The following is a 22,667-nucleotide window of genomic DNA, read 5'->3' on the forward strand; positions in this document are numbered from 1 at the left end:
CTGCCATCACCACCAATACCACCACTAATACCACCACCCCACCACTAATATCACCACCACCAATACCACCACTAATACCACCACCCCACCACTAATATCACCACCACCAATACCACCACCACTACCACCAATATCACCACCAGCAATACCACCACCAACAACAAATCCACTACCAATACCACCACCAATATCACCACCACCAGTACCCCCAAAACCACCAACAATACCACCACCACCCCAATAACATCACCACCAATACCACCACCAGCAATACCATCACCAATAACGCCACCACCAATACCACCAATACCACTATCACCAATACCAGCAACCAATACCACCACCAATACCAATACCACCACCTCGGCGCCTAGTAATAACAGGGGACCTGTATGAGGCTGCAGCCGAGGCCATCCCTCCCTCCATACCTGCCATAAAGCACAGCCCGCCCAGCACCAGGAGGTGAAGCCAGGGCCCTACTACAGCTGGAGTGTTTTTTATTAGGTCAAAGATAGCATGACATTGCGCAATGCCAAACTGCATACTCAAATCACAGAGCAGAGAGGACAGGAAATAGCCCCCCCCCACTCTTCCTCCTGAGCCGCGACAGTGTAATCACAGAGTGAAAGGTGTTGGAGCGCTTTGTTAGTGTTTATAGCTCAGATCATATGTAAGTCTCACTTCACACTTTGTGTCTGTGTAATTTACAACCACCACCACCATCAATACCACCATCTCCACCACCATGAATACCACCACCACCACCAATTCCACCACCACCAATACCACCACCACTACCAACACCACCAATACCAATAACACCAATACCGCCACCACCACCAATACCACCACCACAACTATTACCTCCACCAATACCGCCACCACAACTAATAACACCACCAATACCACCACCACCCCAATACCACCATCACCACCAATACCACCAGTAATATCACCACCACCACCACTAATATCACCACCAGCAATACCACCACCAGTAATACCACCAGTAATACCACCACCAATACCACCACCAATACCACCATCACCAATACCACCACCAATACCAAATCCACCACCAATACCACCATCACCACCAATACCACCACCACCAATACCACCACCAATACCACCACCAATGCCATCACCACAAATACCACAACCAGCAATACCACCACCAATACCACCACCACAAATACCGCCACCACCAATACCACCACCTCAGCACCTAGTAATAGCAGTACGAGGCTGGAGCTGCAGCCGAGGCCATCCCTCCCTCCATGCCTGTCACAAAGCACAGCACGCCCTGCACCAGGAGGTGAAGCCAGGGCCCTACTACAGCTGGAGTGTTTTTTTATTAGGCCAAAGATAGCAATGACATTGCGCAATGCCACACTGCACACTCAAATCACAGACACTTTGTGTCTGTGTATTTTACAACACTTACACATCTTCTTCACTGCACTATTTATCACTACTTTGAAGACGTTGCAGGCCGGTCTCTTCCTCTGATATGTACAAGCGGTCGTGAAGGCCTTTTATTGCAATGTAATAAGTCTCGCATTTGCGAGAGTTTAAGCTATTCGTATTGTAAATGAAAATGCTTTTATTTATGTTTTAAAACCCAAAACATAAATAAAAGGCATTGTCAGTTACAATGCCAATAGCTCAAACTCGCATGAATGCAAGACCTATTGCATTGCAAATGCTTGTTAGTAATGTGGTGGAAATCAAACTATTTGTCCGTAGGTTTAGGAACTTCATTCAGAAGTCATATTCAAGATACATTGTTTTGTGGTGATGCTACTCAGTGATTAAAGAAGTTTTTAATAAGTCTCCTCTTAGAATGTTTGTTTGAAGACAATACAAAGAAGGTAGGGAAAACAAGCAGACACAATAACTTTCATCCGAGAGCCCTAACGTCTGTGCAGTTTGCTACAAAATAATTTTTGTATATGGGAGCTGCATAGGTCATGAATGTTGGTAAAAATGAAAATAATGGCATACCATTCTCGCAAAAAGAAAATGTAACTATTACTGTTAATGTTTGATGGTGGTCAATTGAATCAAAAGCAACATAACTGAGTTCAAGACTGAATTATGACTTTTTCAAATCAGGCAGGCATTAATTGAACAAATATCAAAAATCAAAACAAGTCAATATATGAGAGAGGAAATTATGCTAATATTTTTTGTTCTATAAAATGCAAACATACATTCATAAAATCATATAAAAGGTATAATTTAGCAGGGCTTACTCACATGATTGAAAACATTTTTAAATTCATGATCTTCAAATCCGGCTGACGTGAGCTCATGTTTGCTTTGCAACACAATGTCTTTGAAACTAAAAAAGGATACATATTTATATCTTAATATATGAAAATAATTTTCTATGATGGTTAAAGAAATATAAAGAGCTCTATGATCTCTGAATCATACAACAATAACAACATCCTCAGTAAAAAGATATATAGGCCTAATGTACAAAAGAGGCTACTCACAGAACAGTTTCTCTGTTGTGCTGCAACCTGTCTCTGCATCTGTGGTGCAAAGGATCTATAAAGCCCTAGTGCTGCAAAGGGACACGTTACAAAAATGTGTACATCTCCCATCTCATTATTGCTAACAAGGTGGAAATCAGTTTGCAACTCCTTCAGGACTGCTCTGAATGCTGCGCTAAGCCTTGCAAGAGACTACAGACCTCCATATCTTCATTCACATAATGCAAACCTTTTTCTGGTTGCAGCTTCTGTCTTTTGAAATGACTATTCTGCAGCAAAAATCTGCATTTGAAAATGACATATGGCTTGCACTGTAATGTATGCCTTTAATACTCTTGAGTAAACAGAGGGTGGTATCTGTATTCCATGTGTGTAAAAAAGAAAAATGAATGGGCTGTCTGCAGCGATATGGCATGCCCCTGTATTAATGACATTAGTGTTTACAACACAACAGACACCTAAAAAAATATATATTTTGTGCATTTGGGGAATGCATTGCTGGGAGCATGCATTGGCCACAAGGACCAATGGATGCTCCTCCCCAATACCTAAGCTCAGGTTCACAAAATGGAAGCTGTCCTTCAAGGACAGCTTCCACTTTGCAATTCCAACACCACCTCCTTTGGAGAAGCAGTATGGTAAGATTGGCTTATGACTGCAATTGTGGTCCCAAAGCATTGATACCGGTCACTGTGATTCGTATGGATGGGTAATGCCACTTTCATGTCTCCTCTTCACTCCAAACAAAGCATACCATGCTGCAGAGTGCACATTGCACAATGCAAAGACATTTCCGGCTAGCAAACTGCCTTTGGTAGATTGTGGTTTGTGGTTTTGCGGGTGCAAAGCCTGATGTTATGCGAGATGCAGGATTTGCTACTGCAAAACATACAGTACATCAGTCTAATTGTTCCTTTAACAAAGATATAGGCAAAATGTCATTCTAATCATGCCTGCCTTCACTGTTCTGCTATTGTTATTCCTTTGCAAAGCATGCCTGTGTGCAAACATTCGTCAATCCATTCATTAGGAACGCTGCTAAGTGCACATCAAGGCATCACGCGGCTTGACTATAGACGAATCTTGCCTCTATGAAGCGAAATGTTGAGTCATTCCATCAAATGTCAAAAACAAATTTTCTAATTAAAGTTCAGATTCCTTAAGGGGAGTTTTCTGCTGGAACAAATTGTACAAATTAGGGCTTGCAGTCTTTTTTTATCTGTATAATGCATAATTCTTGGTAAAGCAGAAGTCTTATTTCAACAGCAAGTGTCATGGAATATTTTTCTAACCGTTTGAAATGTTTATTTACTTCCTATGTCGTTGCACCTATTTATTTTAAAATATTTAGCTTTCACATCCTTAGTCGCATTCGCGGTTTTATCACATCTAAAAGTCATAACATTTATTTAGGAGCTGTTAAAGAGTAGAAGTCAACAAAACCGAATAAGAAAACGATCACTTTAAAAATTAAACAGGTTTAAAATATTTTAAATAACTGACACACAGTCTAGATAGGGCTAAAATCTAGTTAAGAATGGTTTTAGAAGTTGAAATGTGAAAATGACAATTAATGTGAAATAAAGGCATTTTTATTATTAGCTTTTTAAAAATCAATTTTAAATAATATTTATAAGGAAGTGTTAATAAAATCAGTAACACATTAATCTTCTAAATGAATTTTTAATATATTTGGATTCCAAGTGGGAATAGCACAGGGGGTAGAAATATAACTGCCTGCAACGGGATCTTTTGAAGATTTTCGAGGTATGCAGATCCACTTAAAAAGCACAAATGTTTTCTCTAGAACTGCAGCGAAAGAAAAATTGGAAATGTGTCCCACCCCTTTACAGCTGATTATCAGCAATGCAATGGGGAATATTTTTGATAACTCGTGGCAGATAAACGTGGGAGCAAACTATAGCGCCTTGTTTCTGGGTACAACTTTAAGAGCGATCCTGCAGGAAGGGGTGGTTGATACCATACAATCAGCAAAAAAGAAAATTTGAGGAAAAACAAAAATAGTGAAGAATGACAAGTAATAAGGGCGGAGAGACAAATAACTTAAAACTCTTTGCCATATTCCTCTACCTCAGAAATGTAGCTACTGTGGTACTTTTGTGGGACATTTTCTGAGGCGTAATGCATGTTGCATTCATAGAAAAATACACAGCTAACAATTCACCATGCGAGTGACATAAACCAATGGATCACTGATAGTACTGAGAAAATTAATATATTAAAATGGGCGTTAATACTTGTCCAAATTCTGTAAATGTCGTTATTACTTTGAAACAATGTAGGAAACAGTAGAAAGTAGCAACCTTCCATGCCCCTACTTCAGCCACAAAGCCTTGTACTTAACATTCTACTTACATATTTTGACTGCCACTTACTAGCAGTCAATTGTGTTTATTCAATTTAACCCCATTAATGGTGTCCCGATAGCAGCCAGATGAAACCTATGTTCACAAATCCAACAGGAGGTGGATTTTCACTCTGGAACATGAAGGTGTGTTTTATGTATAATTGTGGGAAGGCAGCATGGCTGCTATTGTGAAATGTATGTGGTACCATGTCTGATATTGAATTGCTGTCGGGTAGGGTTGTGGGAGAGAGGAAAGTGGTGATGTTGGTGGCAGTGCAGAGCTGAAAGGTGGCACGTGCTGGAGGTTGCTAGTGGGATAGTGTGGAAGGAATCAATGTGGTTTGAAGATAGCAATATTTCTTGCCAATGTAGATGAATGGGTGGTACTGTGGGTGTTGTGTGAAAAAGGAGCTAGGGGCTGACAGTACTTTGTTGGAAGGTAAAAGTAGAAGGGTGTGGCTGAAGTATTACAGTGATCATTGACAATAGCATGGGGAGAGTGTGATAGCATGGTGTCGTGGAGGGCAGTTGCCAGCAGGGTGGTAGTCTTGCAAATGAACTATGGCATATATACTTATAGATATTTCTGGATGAGAAAAAACTGATTTCAAAATAGACATGAAGTATACAGATCACTGGCAGAATACCGGAAACAAAAATATTGCGTGACCAGAATATCGTATCAAAAATATCAAGGACCAAAATATCAATGAGGTAAGTGCAAATAGGTAAGTATAGATTTACTATTTCTAACTCCACATCTATGTAGCTTGAAGATATATATTTATCGTAAAGGCACATATGTGTGAAACTTTGCTGACCTATAAAAACTTACTTTCATAACATTTTTATCCTCAGTATTCTTGCCACAATGTTTTGTCCACATGATATTTTTCTCTGATATTTTGTCTAAACAACAAAGAATACAGGAAACCCACCAGACTCTTTGCCACCAACCAACTGGCCAAAGGAAATGGAAAAATCTCCAACACAAGTAAGGTCCGTAAAAAAAAATGGGAGCTTGGGTAAACTCCAAACTCTTGTCCACTCTGCAAGGCATTGTAGTAGCAAAGGACGCCAACTTTAAACTCATTATTTCTAACCCTGGGCGTAGTGGGGCTACGTGGAGCATCGCATAGTGTGGCCAAATCTACGCACACTTGCGCACTCCGCGTAGCCCCACTACGTGCCGACCGCCTTCCGCCCGCCCACATTTTAAATTAACTTAAAGTATTTAAAAGTAAGAAAATGCCTTACCTGAGGTGCGGCGTCCCGGAGCTTCCTGGTTCAGCGGCAACTTCTTCCTCATAAATGCGCAAGCGCGGGCGTCAGTGATGTCATTTGAGATGTCATCAGTGATGTCATGAGTGATGTCACTGACCATGTCATGAGTGATGTAATATGTGACATCATCAGCAGTGCATTGCGGGCGCGCAAGTTATAGTTATCTGAACTAACTATAACGGGGGAATTTCAATGGTTTTGTACGAGTGAAAAGTACAGCTAACTATAACGCCCCTGAAACCTATGGTTTTTTCAGTGAATTTTTAAGGTTTTTTAAATGCTAATTCCTAACTATAACGTGCCTGAAACCTATGGTTTTTTCAGTGAATTTCAAAGGTTTTTTAAATGCTAATTTCTAACTATGCCTACAGAGATAGGACATGTGAAGAAAGAAGAAAATCGTACCGAAAGCAAAAAAAGAAATGCAGAAAGAAGCAACAGAAGTCCTCAAAGACGAAGAAAAGTGCAGGAAGAAGGATAACGTGAAGAAAGAACAAACAGAAGAGCAGAAAGAAGCCTTGTTGCAAAATCATCCTGTACCCTCAACTTTTTCAGACGGATACTGGTGGTAACTGAGTCTGACTAACCAGTCCTAGAGCCAGTGCTATGTTAAAAGACACTCAGAATACAGTGAAAACACCTACATACACTAGGGAACACTATGCGTTGGGGTCCCCCTGTGATTAGCATGACCTCTCTGTAAGCCCCTAGTATATATTAGGGCAGGGGATTAAAACTACCTCTTAAAACGAGCCACAGGGCGTGTTTGCACACGTCATCTCAGGTCCCGTCCCCTCCCTTCCCCACTGTGTAAACACGCCCTGTGGCCGTTTTAAGTTGGGAGATTAAGTCCCCTTGAATCCTGAGGGTCCCTAGGGTCCAACTAGACCACTAGGTACCTCCATTAAGCGCCTCAAAGCTGCCTTTGCAGAGAGATGTAAAAAGGGGCACAGCCTAGACCACCTCTCTGCAACGCAGCTCAGTGGCACTTACTGGAAGCACCTGGCGGGCTAGTTGGCCCCCAGGGTCCCTCAGGATTGAAGGGGAATTAATTCCCCAACTTAAAACGCGCCACAGGGTGTGTTTGCACACGTTAACTCAGGCCCCGTCCCCTCCCTTCACCACTGTGTAAACACGCCCTGTGGCCGTTTTTAGTTGGGAGATTAAGTTCATTTGAATCCTGAGGGTCCCTAGGGTCCAACTAGCCCACTAGGTGCCTCCAGTAAGCGCCATAGAGCTGCGTTGCAGAGAGGTGTAAAAAGTGGCACGGCCTGGACCACCTCTCTGCAACGCAGCGCAGTGGCGCTTACTGGAAGCACCTGGTGGGCTAGTTAGCCACCAGGGGCCCTCAGGATTGAAGGGGAATTATTTCCCCAACTTAAAAGGCACCATAGGGCATGTTTGCACACGTCACCTCAGGCCCCTTCCCCTCCCTTCCCCACTGTGTAAACACGCCCTGTGGCCGTTTTAAGTTGGGAGATTAAGTCCCCTTGAATCCTGAGGGTCTTTAGGGGCAAAATAGCCCACTAGGTACGTCCAGTAAGCGCCATTGCAGAGAGGTGTAAAAAGGGGCACGGCCTGCACCACCTCTGCAATGCAGAGTAGTGGCGCTTACTGGAAGCACCTGGTGGGCTAGTTGGCCCCCAGGGTCCCTCAGGATTGAAAGGGAATTATTTCCCTAACTTAAAACGTGCCACAGGGCGTGTTTGCACACGTCACCTCAGGCCCCGTCCCCTCCCTTCACCACTGTGTAAACGCGCCCTGTGGCCATTCTAAGTTGAGAGATTAAGTCCCCTTGAATCCTAAGGGTCCCTAGGGTCAAACTAGCCCACTAGGTACCTGCAATAAGCGCCACAGAGCTGCGTTGCATAGAGGTGTAAAAAGGGGCGTGGCCTCAGAACACCTGTCTGCAACGCAGCTCCCTGGCGCATACTGGAGATACCTGTTGGGCTAGTTGGCCCTCAGGAACCCTCAGTATTGAAGGGGAATTAATTCCCCAACTTACAACTGGCCAGGCGGCGCGTTTGCAGAGTGCTGCAAGGAGGGGGCCTGGCCTTCGGCACGATGTCGATCTTTTATTTATTTAATTTTTTTAAGAAGGAGGACTGTGTGGCCCCCCTTCTTTTTCTAATTTATTGGCCCTGGGGACCCCATCCCCCAGGGCCTGCACCCTAATTTTTTTTGTTGAAAACGTCCTCTTCTTCCTGAATAAAAGTGAGATTATGCTGCATACTTGTTCATATTTTAAGTAGTTCGCACAGACACACATTTTAAAAACAATAAAGTTCCTAATTCCCACCTTCTCTGAACAGTTAGCTTGCTGCCCCATCCACCTCCTCCCTATCCTCTGTTGTCTGAATCCATGGACTAGCCTCCTCCCTCCTGCCATGCATGGTCTGATGTGCTGCCACTGCCATCCATTTAGCATGATGTACCAGTCCACTCCTCCTGCCCTCCATTGCCCAATTCTATGGCCCATCATTGACCTCCTGCTTAGCCTCTGTGCTTAGCTTGCTGCCCCTATTCTCCTTCCCCCTGCTCTCCGATGTCTTTGTGCATGCCCCTGCTCCATCCTTTTTGCCCACCATGTTCCACGGACCTGCCACTCCTATCTACTCTGAGTGTTCTGTTGAGCTGCCACTCCCCTCCCACCTGCCTAGCATTGTCAGATGACTGTAACCTATCCCTGCCATCTCCACCCTGCCTGTCCACATGCCATGCCCCTATCCCCTTCCTCCTGTCCTCCATGGTCCATTTTACTGCCACACCCTTCTGCCCTCCCTGGTCTGTTGTGCTGCAACTGCTCCTCCTGCCTGCCCCGCGCGGTCTGTTGTGAGGCCACTTCCCCTGAACTCTCTTGTCTGGGCCCAGGTCCTGACCCTCCCTTCTATCCTCCATGGTCCTTAGTGCTTGCCCCTGCACGCTCCTTCTTGCTCATCATACCCATTGTGCTGCCACTAACCCTCCCGCTTGCCATGCATGGTCTTCTGTGCTACCATGGCCCCTCCCACCTTCCCTGTGTGGTCAGCTAGCTGCCCCTGACCCCCTCCCACCTTCCCTCCATGGTCTGTGTGTATGCCATCATAGTCTCACTGTTGCTCTCCATGGTGTGTCTTGTTTATAGTGCCCATCCTTCCTGACCTCCATGGTCATCTTGCTGCTCCTGCCCTGCCCCCTTGCCCCCAGCCCTCTGTTTCCATGTGCAGACCCCTATTACCACCCTACTGGCTTGTCTGTTCCATTGTAATGCCCCTGATCCGCCCCTTCTGCCCTTTATGGTCTGTTATGCTGCAGCTTTTCCTCCTGTCTGTCCATTATGGTCAGCTAGCTACCATTGCCTCTATCCCCTCTGTTTTCTGTTGTCCATGTACATGGTCCTGTCCCCTCCCTGTTGCTTTCTATGGATTGTTGTGCTGCACTCCCGTCCCGCATGCCCTGTGTGGTGTATTGTGCTGCTGCAAACCCTGATGCCTGCCCTGTAGGGTCAGTTTGGTGCACCTCTCCATGTCCCTCCTGTCCTCTGTTATCAGAGTCCATGTCCCTACCCCAATTCCTCCTGCCTACCATGATCCAATGTACCATACTTGCGAACATTTTGAACTTGGTAAGAGGGAGATTTTGAACTGGGGTATTGATTGTCCCCTTTGAGTTAAAGTGAAAAAGAGGAGATTGTAGACAGGAGACAGATCAAATAAAGCCCATTTGAGCTTAAAAACATTGGACGTTTCCTGGCTGAAACGGGTCTGTTGGCATGTATGGTTGTACTACCACTGCCTCTTCCTTCTGCCCACAATGGTCTATTATATTGCCACAGCCTCTCTTGCCAGTCCTGTATTGTTGGTTTGTTGCCCCTGCCCCCCTTTCCACTGCCCTCCATAGTCTGTTGTGCTGCCACTGCCCTTCCTGCCTGCCCAGTGTGGTCAAATTGTTGCCTCTGCACTCTCCTACCTGCCTTCAATTTTCAGAGTACGTGCCCCAGGCCTCTGCCTCTCAACAGTATCCCAATGAACAACTAGATTGCTAACATTCTATATTTATTACAAAAGTCTGGAACGCCTGACGTCATCTTGATGTAATCAAAACTGTAATACCTAGAGCATTTCCTTTAGAAATTACATATATAAGAGGGTCTTATTTGCATAAAAATTATGGTTAGTGCTCTAAAAAACTAAAATGAGGACATATTTTCTGAGTTTTCAAATAGCGACAAAGAACTTTTAAATTATTTGTAATCTTTATGTTTTTTTATCCAGCTGACCACTTGATTAAATGTTGCACTTAAGGGAGAGGATGTGGTGTTACTTCCAGAGCTGCAGACTTTGCAACTGGGGAACCAGGTTGGAGTTTCTGCTTCAGCTCAACATTCTGTGATTCTGGTCAAATCACTTAATCTCCCCATGTCTACAAACAAAATGAATTTGATCTTGTGTGATGTAACCAGTGCTCATGTAAAGCACTCCAATACCTGACAAGTCTGCACTATATAAAACTACAAATACACAAAAAATAAGTGTTTTGCACACTTCTGTCATTGGGCTACATGTGGGCTACATCTGGGTGATATTTGTGCTGCATTTGGGCTCTTTTGTCTCTGGTGGCCATCTTGGGAGATTTATTTGTTATGAAGTTTCCTAATTTCCTCATTTACTGCAGTCTCCTCAGAAGGAAACGCTTTCAGTTTTTCACTTTGATTCCATCAAGAAGGTATTCAGATATGTCACACATTTGCCATAAATTCTGAATGTTAGCACTCTAGTTGCTCATTAGATCACTGTAGTAAAGTTACTGCTCACCACGGAAGTCAGCTGCTGGTATTAAAAGTGCATGTTTCAGTGTGCATATCAGAATTTTTTAATGAAATAGAAGAGGATTTGAGAAGTCACTCAAAATGTGCTCTAATTTTTCTTTCTTCAGCACTAATCATAATTTCTATTGCAAAATGAACCCCCTCATTGTGTTCCTTTTTAAATTAAATGTTTTAAGTGTTACCAGTTTATTCCAATCAAGATGGCTTCAGGTGTGCCATACTTTTGTCATAAGTAAGACAGTAAGCGCTCTAGTTGTTCTTAAGAACACTCTGGGACATTCTGTCATTGGGCTATACTTGGGCTACATCTGGGTGATATTTGGGCTACATTTGGGCTCTCTTGTCTCTGGTGGCCATCTTGGGAGATATATTTGTTATGAAGTTTCCTAATTTCCTCATTTACTGCAGTCTCCTCAGTAGGAAATACTTTCAGTTTTTTACTTTGGTTCCATCAAGAAGACATTCAGATGTGTTACACATTTGCCATAAATTCTGAATGTTAGCACTCTAGTTGCTCATTAGATCACTGTAGTAAAGCTACTGCTCACCAGGGAAGTCTGCTGCTGCTATTCAAAGTGCATGTTTCAATCTGCATGTCAGAATTTTTTTATGAAATTGAAGAGGATTTGAGAAGTCAAAATGTGCCCTAATTTTTCTTTCTGCCGCACTAATCATAATTTCTATTGCAAAATGAACCCCCTCATTTTGTTCCTTTGTAAATTAAATGTTTTAAGTGTTACCACTTTATTCCAATCAAGATGGCTTCAGGTGTGCAATACGTTTGTCATAAGTAGGACTGTTAGCGCTCTAGTTGTTCTTTAGAATACTCTGGGAAGCTGCAGTAGAACACAAAGGAATCAACTGACAGTCTCTGCCCTTGTTGGATGTACATGTTTTACTGAGAATGTCAGACTTCATTCTCACATGACTGAGAAAGATAATGTGAATTTACAGAAAATATGCTCTCAGTTTAGCTTATAGATCACCTTCCAAACCTCTGTGAGAAAAGCATGAGAAAATAGTTTCCTCTCAAACATGAGTCATGATATCACAGCAGAAGGCTTTTTCACATGGTAAAATCACCTTAGAACACACCACAATTCCTAAAATGAGTATGGTACCATCAACAAATGATTTATAATGTAACTAAAGTCTTAAAACCTTCTATTAACTGCAATGCTTTTTAATGAGGTGCTATCATGTATATTGGTCCCAAGATGGCTGCCAACACTTCTTGGATGAAGTACTGACAGCCAATCAGATCTCACGATGAGAAGTGTGGTTAGGCTCTGCCCAGATATATCTATCTTTTTAACTCTAATTTTCTCAGGAACTACTGAACGGATTTACACCATTTAAGCAAAAGGCACGAAACTGAACCAAGGAATGATACCGTTAACAAAGATCTCCTTATACTAAGAACACAAAAGCATAAGGCTAGAACATGGAATCTAACTTACAATCAAAAGAAAGCTATTCAAGATCTAAAAAATGATAAAACAATCATTGTGAAGCCATCAGATAAAGGCGGAAATATTGTTTTGCAAAACTAAGAAGACTATTGCAAAGAGGCCTTTAGACAACTGGATGATTGTGACAATGACATATTAGCCAGCGAAAAAGATTACTTGCAGAGTATAGACGCATTTGAAATAATGATTGATAAATGGTATCATAAAGGCATTCTGTCGAAAGATGAAGTCAACTACCTACATAACAAACACCCACGGATCCCCACCTTTTACCATCTTCCGAAAATCCATAAAAACGCTACCAGTCCCCCAGGGAGGCCGATAGTCTGCTCGATTGGAGGCCTAACAGAGAATCTGTCACGATACGTGGACTATTTTTTAGCACCCCTAGTATCACAGTTGACATCATATACACGTGATACGAAAGATTTTTTAAGACAAATTCAGGGGATAAGCTGGGAACCTGATTTTATCATGATAACTCTGGATATATCCAGCTTGTACACAAGTATGAGACATACCGATGGAGTGGAAGCAGTGAAGTACTTTTTGAAAGGACGATCAATCAGATTTTTGGAACACAATGACATGATCATTGAATTTATACTGTTCTGCCTTAATAAAAACATTTTTCTGTTCCAGGAGCAGAGGTATAGGCAGGTACAAGGGACGGCAATGGGCACCTGCTTCGCCCCAGTTACGCGAATTTATTCGTGGGCTGGTGAGAGAAGCAGGTGGCCTGGGCCGAAACCCATGAAGGTTGGGTGGACAATATAATTTGTTGGAGGAGATACATAGACAACCTCTTCATTATATGGAGAGGGTCCATGGAAACAGCTGGTCAATATATCTCTTCGTTGAATACCAATGAACTTAATCTTCAATTTACAAGAGAAATGAGTACTACAGAGGTTACATTTTTAGATTTGCGAGTATTCGGAGAGAACAGTGTGATACACACTGCGCTCTACAGAAAGAAAACAACTGGGAACTCTAAGCTTGATCCGCAGTATTCCCTATGGGAAATTACTTCGAATCAAATGTAACAGCTCGAGGGAAGAAGATAATAAGAGAGCAGCGAAAGAGAGTATCCAACGATTTAGAATTAGGGGATACCCAAATGATGTTTTGAAGACAGCAGAAGTAAAGGTAGCACAAAAAGACAGGATGGAACTTTTACGACAGGAAGGCACCCAGAGAACAGGAACAAGTATGGAAAATAAATTCCGAATGATCACTAACTATTCCAATGCTGCACACAAAATTAGAACAATTTTACGGAGCAATTGGAAGATCCTTAGATCTGACACTATTATAGGAAAAGACCTACCAATGGAACCCAGTATAACTTTTAGAAGAGCCAGATCCTTAAGAGATTAATTGGTGGAGAGTCACCTAGAAGTGAGCAGATCAGAAACAGGTTTACAGAGTCTCCGTGGCTCTTTTCCTTGTGGAAAGTGCAGAGAATGTGCCACAAGTAAACGAGTCATTACATATAAAGTATGGAATGATGAGAGACAGAGAGGCATTAAGAAGTTTATGACATGCAGCACTCCATACGTAGTTTACTGTTTGGTCTGTCCATGTAATCTTCGATACGTTGGGAGCACCATCAATCCTGTGAAGATGCGTATTTTAGAACATCAGAGAGCCATAACAAGCAAGGACACAAACTATCCGGTTGCACGTCACTTTGCTAGTCAACACAACAGTAATAGATCCTTCCTGCAATACTTCTGCTTAGATCACGTCCTGAAGAACATAAGAGGGGGCGACAGAGAGAAGTGTTTAAGGAGATTAGAATAGCGTTACATCATAGATTTACAGACGAAACATCCAGGAGGTTTGAACAGTGGGGAGGTGCTTGCAGTTCACCTATGATCAGTAGTAAAGTGGAAATAACGTAACCTTCACCAGAGGAGAGAACAGGGCAACAACATGTATATAATAGTATAAACAGGACAGCCTGTTTAGGCAGAATCAATCAGAACAATATGATGGGAAACACTGGGATGCATGTGGCACGTTATAAAGAAATATTTGTAAAGCTTGTGCCCATTCAGGGCAATATAGATAGGAGATCTGCGATCATGAGTATCAAGCATAAACAGAAAGCGCAAGATAATTATCGAAGATCGACATTTGTTAGATCACCTATTGAAGGTTAGATAGTGCAGTGATTAAACTCATATAGAGTGTAACATTTGTGGGAATGACCAATATGCGCGATAATTATCAGCGATGAAAAGCAGATCTCTAATTGACTCCCTTTAAGGAATGACTCAGTGTTTGCCCAAAATGAAATTTATGTTTTCAACATATAGATTAATAAGGTGCATTATTCCTTAGGGTCTACTGAGCTAAATGGACTGTCTATGAAATGTAAATAGATCGAAATGCGGACTGAAACATGTTTAAAGATGGCGCTTGTAGTAATGTAACAGTCCTTTGTCCGTTGTAATGAAATTGACATGGGTTATAAAGTTGCCACGGTAACGGCGCCCGTCGACATTGACGAAGCCTGATGCCGAAACGCGTTTGTTGTTGATTTATAATTCGCAATAAATCCTAAGGTGGATTTAACCTAACGAGAGTGCTGGCCCTAATTTACGTTTGTAAGGAGCTGGATACGTTAGCGGCTTGCCACCACTGGACCGGGCACCCGCTCACGAGTGCGGAAACGAAGGCAGTACACGGAGCAGAAATATATATATATATATATATATATATATATATCATGCTCCAAGTTGCCCAAAAGGTCGGGGATGCACTCAGGCAACAATTGACATCCTGCCCTCCATTACACTTGGACTGCCTTGCCGACGCGTTTCGGAAATGTATTCCTTCTTCATAGGCTTTTGGCACAAAGTTCGCTGCTATATATCACGCTTTTATTTAAATCAAGCCTTCTGATAGGCTGTCGTGATCTGTCTTTTTCCTCCTGATAGGCACTTTTAAAAGAGTCATAGGCATATTGCCTTCTGGGAGATGTATTTCCCTTTTGCATCGATCTCTAAAACTTTACTTGTCCTCCAATGGACTCGAAGGCAAGGAGAGTAACAATCCTCGGTGTTGTGGCCTCACGGCTATCCCAGGCAAATTCCCAGGTCGGTGCCCGCTGTTTTTGCGATGGTGCACTCCCCACGGCGTAGGCTGCTGTTAAATATCATGCTCTAAGTTGCCCAAAAGGTCGGGGATGCACTCAGGCAACAATTGACATCCTGCCCTCCATTACACTTGGACTGCCTTGCCGACGCGTTTCGGAAATGTATTCCTTCTTCATAGGCTTTTGGCACAAAGTTCGCTGCTATATATCACGCTTTTATTTAAATCAAGCCTTCTGATAGGCTGTCGTGATCTGTCTTTTTCCTCCTGATAGGCACTTTTAAAAGAGTCATAGGCATATTGCCTTATGGGAGATGTATTTCCCTTTTGCATCGATCTCTAAAACTTTACTTGTCCTCCAATGGCTCCAAGGCAAGGAGAGTAACAATCCTCGGTGTTGTGGCCTCACGGCTATCCCGGGCAAATTCCCAGGTCCGTGCCCGCTGTTTTTGCGATGGTGCACTCCCCACGGCGTATGCTGACGTTAAATATCATGCTCCAAGTTGCCCAAAAGGTCGGGGATGCACTCAGGCAAAAATTTACATCCTGCCCTCCATTACACTTGGACTGCCTTGCCGACGCGTTTCGGAAATGTATTCCTTCTTCATAGGCTTTTGGCACAAAGTTCGCTGCTATATATCACGCTTTTATTTAAATCAAGCCTTCTGATAGGCTGTCGTGATCTGTCTTTTTCCTCCTGATAGGCACTTTTAAAAGAGTCATAGGCATATTGCCTTCTGGGAGATGTATTTCCCTTTTGCATCGATCTCTAAAACTTTACTTGTCCTCCAATGGACTCCAAGGCAAGGAGAGTAACAATCCTCGGTGTTGTGGCCTCACGGCTATCCCAGGCAAATTCCCAGGTCGGTGCCCGCTGTTTTTGCGATGGTGCACTCCCCACGGCGTAGGCTGCTGTTAAATATCATGCTCCAAGTCGCCCAAAAGGTCGGGGATGCACTCAGGCAACAATTGACATCCTGCCCTCCATTACACTTGGACTGCCTTGCCGACGCGTTTCGGAAATGTATTCCTTCTTCATAGGCTTTTCATCCAGCCTCTGAAGAAGGACATATTCCTTCGAAACGCGTCAGGCGATGAAGGATGGGAAGGCTGTTACCTGTATCGTGAGGGAGACGATGTTTCTACCTATTAAAGGCCTGGTGTCAATGCTGCCTCAGAGTGCAACTCATTCCTGCAAGGGTAACTAGAGCGTGTATTTTTTGCGGCAGCCCAGCCGTAGAGTTTGCACCACCCCGAGATGCTGAGGGGGCCGCAGGTTCAAGATACACGGAACTAATTGCGGAGCGCCGGCAAGGATTAATAACGGACACTGCCTCACGAGGCCCATCTGGGGGCTTACATTGCTTAAGGACAGTACGAGGTGCGACTATTCAAAACCACATCTCCCACAATGCTTCGTGTCATGGGACCGGCCCATCTGGGGGCGTATTCTGGCATTTAATGGGAGGTGGCGGGAAGCACTCACCTGATCATCCAGCCTCTGAAGAAGAAGGACCTATTCCTTCGAAACGCGTCAGGCGATGAAGGATGGGAAGGCTGTTACCTGTATCGTGAGGGAGACGATGTTTCTACCTATTAAAGGCCTGGTGTCAATGCTGGCTCAGAGTGCAACTCATTCCTGCAAGGGTAACTAGAGCATGATTAGTTTGGAAAATTTTATGAAGATTCATCAAATGACGCCAAAGTTATAAGCAAAACAAAAAATGCTCTTCCTAACATATATATACATATATACACATAGGTATTTATAGTTAGGACCAAGTTTCCATAGGAAGAGCATTTTTTGTTTTGCTTATAACTTTGGCGTTGTTTGATGAATCTTCATGAAAGTTTCCAAACTAATTCTTTGTTCATATCAGCTCCTATGTGGGAAGTTTGGGGGTGATTCGTCAAGGGGGGCCGAGAAAAAAGGGGGGTCCCAAAACGTGTTTTCTCCATGTTAATTTCCGTAGGAAACTTTAGACAAGGCTACAGGTCGAACGGGTGAATGGAATTGCCCCAAATTTGGCAGGGAGAAGGGTCTTGGTCTAGAAAGCACGCTTTTGTTTATTTGGTGTAAATCCGTTCAGTAGTTTTGGAGAAATATCGAAATTTATAGATATCGATATTTGGGAATTCTGCCATCTGATTGGCTGAGGCATTACGAGCACGAGCTTGCTGCTTATTGGTTGTGAGCGCTGCGAGCGGTTGCAACTAGGAAGTGTTGGCCGCCATTTTGTGATTCCATTGAAGCGAGTAAGGGAGAAAAAGGGCGAAAACAGTAGGAAACAGGAGGATAGGAGCACTGTAACCTCTGTGGGGGAGTGCGAAGCGAAGTAGTCACACCTACCGGTCTGAAAGTGCAGTGTTGCTTAGAGTGACATGGTGCTGAGATGAGATGCTGCTACAGTCGGGTATGAAACCTAGAGCCTAAACCGGGAGGTCATTGCTGTAAAGTGATGTGCTCTGGCGTTTGTAGGATACCTGTGGAAGTAGTGTTAGTAGGCGTTTATACCATACAGGAAGTGGGAAGCGATCTACTGAGCTCTACCGTGCATTTATACTATACCGGAAGTGGGAAGCGAAGTACTACACCTACCGGTGTGAAGACTCGATTAAACCGTGAGCTCACTGCTGTAAAGTGATGTGCTCTGTGTACTATTTCAATGTAAGTCATAGTACAATGTTAGTATGTAATGATACTATAATGTAAGTATGTAATGTTAGAATGTAGGGCTGTCCAGAGGGGAATCTTGGGGAGTTTGTACACGGTGCTGGAGAAGATGGATACCTTGGTGTCTGGTCCTGTTGGTGGCTATTTAAGCTGTCTTCTTTTCCTGCAATAAATCTACTTATCCGATCCACTGCTGTCTTCCTGTTCACTGACGAGCGGGAGAAGGTGAAAAGAAGGCAGCACTTGGCAAGATTTTGCGCTTGCTTGCGTTGTGCTGAAGACCCGTTTTCTTGGTGAATCTGTTTCTACTCATCCAAGGGTCGTCGGCTGATCGAACTATGTGATCCTACCTCTGGTAGGATTTATGGTTTTTGATTTTGGGCTTCCTCTGCCTCTTCACTACACTCTGGTTGCTGTACCACACGTGTGCAAGTAGTGTTAGTATGCGTTTATACTAATTCTGTAGTTATGCATTAAACAAAGCATCATGGTCCAATGGAGCGCCACCTCCCAGGCACAGGTCATACAATGTCCCGGGGTGTGCAAGCGCGGAACATATATGTTTGCTATTACAGGGCGGGAGCATTACTTGCACCCTGTGATAGTAAATTCTTGTTTGCCTCGTTGAAGCGAGAGGAGGAAAACCTCGTATCGTTTCAATAAAGCGGAACCGGATGGTAAAAATGGAGAAAAAAAAAATGAAGCAGGGTCTCACCCGTTCATTTAAATGACCCCACTGGTGGGTAATGTTCCGGGGCCATTCCTATTATTATATTGTGGGGTCTCTGCAGCACTGGGGATCTTAATCTCACATGTAAATTAGGCGCAGGAGGGCACAGAGATGTTTCGCAGACTAGGGGATCAACACCTCCCTGGGTATTGTTTACGAATTGTTCGGGGGGCTTCAAGGCCAACTCAAGACCGGGGATCGGCAACCTTCGGGGCTTTATTTAAATATGCAGGGTGGGCCTTGCCAGTCCTTGAAGCCTCGGTGGCCCTAGGCAGTGCCTTATTGGTTCTGAAATCACATGGGCAGTACTCATGGTGTTATAAAGTGATACACTCATAGAACTCTTGCCGTTGTACAATTACCCAGGCTTCTTTTATGTAATAGTCTGTTGGTTTATATTTGGTAGGTGCACCAAAAAATTCAACAAAATTTCCCTTATAACCTACTATCTACCGCCGATTTTCACAATAAACTACAGACAAGTGTTGTCAGATAAAGAAGACCCATACACTCAAGTTATTGATTGGTAAAAAAAATAACTTTTATTAACACAACATTAATAACTGGAAATATAACTTTATTCGAATAACAGTAAAACATGAAAGAAGTGGGTGGGACTCCACCGGAAGCAGCGTACAAAACCTGCAAGACAAAAAAGAAACATAAGTATGTGTGCCATGACTAAGAGAAAAAGAAAGGTAGTGAGAATGAACGGAGGAAAGTGAGAATGGGACAGAGAGCGAGTGGGTGGAAGGGAGAAGGGAAGGGAGAGTGAAAAGAACAGAGGGAGGAGGAGACATAGCACCGGCCTACTGCACCCAGCCCTCACTGTTCACCTCCTGTCACCCGTGTGTCTGGGATGCTGGGGTCCGCGAGAAAGAGTGCGGTCTAGCAAGTCCTTAAAATGAAACAGAGATATAATGAGGCCAGAGATTACATTATTATCTATGGCAACATCGCTTGCCTGCACCTGTGCACCCAGGCTGCTGCACCCCAGCCCCTTTATTAGCTCTGTGCTCAACTGCAGCTCCTGCGTGCCGAGGCTTGACTGCTCACCTGCCACAACCGGTGTGTCCAAGGACGTGCCGGTGCGAGCTCCAACTCCGGGGTGCCGCTATCAGGGTGGTCCAGCAGATCTCCTGTTGGGGATGGTGTCTTGATACCACGGTGGAAGGCGTCACAATGCCCAGGGCATCATCACGGGATGAGCACCCGCTCCGCCCATTTTGGCTCCACTAACCCAGTGTCTGAAAAGGGAGAAAAAATATAATGTTGGAAACATCTGGAGGTAAATGAAGGTTTCTTTCAATGTTAATAGAGAACACCAGTTGAGTGCATCCTTCCTTCTTGAAGTACGATCTTCGAACTGTTAGTGATTATCGTGGTTCAAAGAGGAGTTGGAGTGCACGAGAATACACAAGGTTAAATAATAATATGTTATGCCAACGTTCACATACAAAGGAACAGAGCGCATGCTAGAAGCATAATGTGCGTGTGTAATGCAGTGGCGCAAGCCTGTGTGCATGTACACTTAAGTTATCAGCTCACCACAGTGCCCCAAAAGCCAACGCCATGTGTCTGTAGGGCAGCGCTGCCCGCTGGTTCAGGCCTACAGTACGGTCCAGCAGGTCCTTAAAATGAGACAGAGGTGTGACTGAATGAGGTCAGAGATCACATCGGTATGCAGGGTAACATCGGTTGTTCGCACCTTTGCACACAGGCTGATGCACCCCACCCCTCCCACAGCACTGCGCTCAACACATTGTCTGTAGGGCAGCACTGCCCGCTGGCTCAGGCCTACAGTACGGTCCAGCAGGTCCTTTAAATGAGACAGACATGCGACTGAATGAGATCAGAGAACACATTATTAAGCAGGGCAATATCGCTTGTTTGTACCTGCGCACCCAGGCTGATGCACCACCACCCCTCCCGCAGAATCGCGCTCAATTGCAGCCCCTGTGCACCCAGGCCCCACTGCTCACCTGCTGTCATTTTTTATTGCGCATTGTGATATGCGAGGTGGATGCGGCCATATCACCTGAGGCAGTGTAGAAGAACTGGGACATGTGGCGTCGTCGTTATCCTATTTATACGTATGTAAAGTGGGCAGGGCTTGCGTACGCCAGGCGAGCATAGAGGTGTGAATAATAGTTACGGGGACCTGGGCGTTGTTCAGTTCCTGCCTGGCCAGAAAGTGTACTTATGTGTGTTTCTGTTGCAGTTTTGACGTCGCAGAATACGCAATTTACATTAATGTAGCATGTACGGGGAGGGCAGCAACTATCGCTAATGAGATGCTGTTCGAAAACATTGAATGGCCAACATCACATGTCATTGTGAAGGTTGTGTATATGCGCAGACACTCATGTCAATGGTGTGCAGTATTATTGAAAGTGTTGCTATCGCGAAGCGCACACATGTGAATGTGCTCAGATAGAGGGAGGATCAGCAGTGAGGCTATGTCATACACAGTGATAACGCTCTTTACAGTCAAGCAATGCATGTCAAACGTGAATCTGAAAGTTTCGCATATGACACACTACTATACTGGTAAAGCCTGACAACAGAGCATATATACTGCAACACAAATCTACACATTACTCTTTACTGTTTGTCACATGTGATCCAGGATGTGCACTCTGCCCGTGGGTGATGATACCCCTTCGGGCAAGCATTACCCAGGCCGAAAGGCAGCACAATAATGTGCACACACACACACCAGGGGCATCATGTAACACACATTTGATTTCTGATGTATCGTTTGAGATGCATGGCGATCACACGTGGAAGGCTAATGTACAGACCATAAATATTGATCAAGATGATCGTTGCATGTTGTGTGAGTAGAAGATATGTGTACACAGCAAAAAAACTTTTCATAAAAGCTCTCTAAGCAGAAGGGGTGTGTCTCATCAAACGCTGTAGAGAGAATGACTAAAATGGGTGAGGTCCTCCAACTGTTACAATGGGAAATGTTATGAACTAATCAAATGCTTTTTTTTAAGGTCACATGGCAATCGCGCATCGAGGGCGCAAGGAGGCCGCACCCGACAAGATTTTGAGAAAATATATTTATCATAATATAAGTTTATTACAGTTAGAAATATATAAATGTTTAAAATATTTTAGATTATCGCTTGCTCTCATATACAGTTTAAAGATATTTAGATATAGTTTTGAGACATTAAAAAAACGAGGGAATGGCGTACCCGGCGCGACACCATACGTCTATGACATAACACAGGGCCTGGCAGCATGCACTCATCGCATACGCAATGGGCGCGACCCCATATGTACACAACATAACACGTGGCTTGGTAAGGCGTACCCGACGGATACCTATGTAGCAGTTGGCGCGAACTCATACGTATATGATGTTACACGGGACGCGGTGCCACGAATCCATCAGATACGAAATGCGGATCCTTTACGAGTTTAGCAATATGGCGGATAGGATTCGCGTGGTGATGGAGCTTGGTACACTACCGGAATGGGAGTGCAGTTTTCTAAAAAAAAAAAAAAAGATATACATTTTTTTGGGGAAGATATAAAAAATTACTTAATTTTTAAAGTAAAAAAAAAAAAAGTATAATAGAGTTCCAAAATATTGCAAAAAGAAAATAGAAAAATATAGGTTTTATAAACATTAAAAGATGAAAGTAACATTTAAAAAACCTTCGAAATTCACTGAAAAAACCACAGGTTTTACAGATGTTATCGTTA

The 22,667-nt window shown here is 43.7% G+C and overlaps 1 protein-coding gene across 1 annotated transcript in view; it reads right to left on the minus strand.

The window, feature by feature from the left end:
* OTUB2 (OTU deubiquitinase, ubiquitin aldehyde binding 2) overlaps positions 1 to 22,667 on the minus strand; it is a 105,585-nt gene that overhangs the window by 20,615 nt on the left and 62,303 nt on the right. The window contains exon 4 of the mRNA XM_085626474.1: positions 2,263 to 2,347. Within this exon, the coding sequence (XP_085482600.1) occupies positions 2,263 to 2,347 (85 nt within the window). The remainder of the gene's footprint in view (positions 1 to 2,262; positions 2,348 to 22,667) is intronic.

Source organism: Triturus cristatus, chromosome 9, assembly GCF_964204655.1.
Source record: "Triturus cristatus chromosome 9, aTriCri1.1, whole genome shotgun sequence".
Lineage (NCBI taxonomy): Eukaryota > Metazoa > Chordata > Amphibia > Caudata > Salamandridae > Triturus > Triturus cristatus.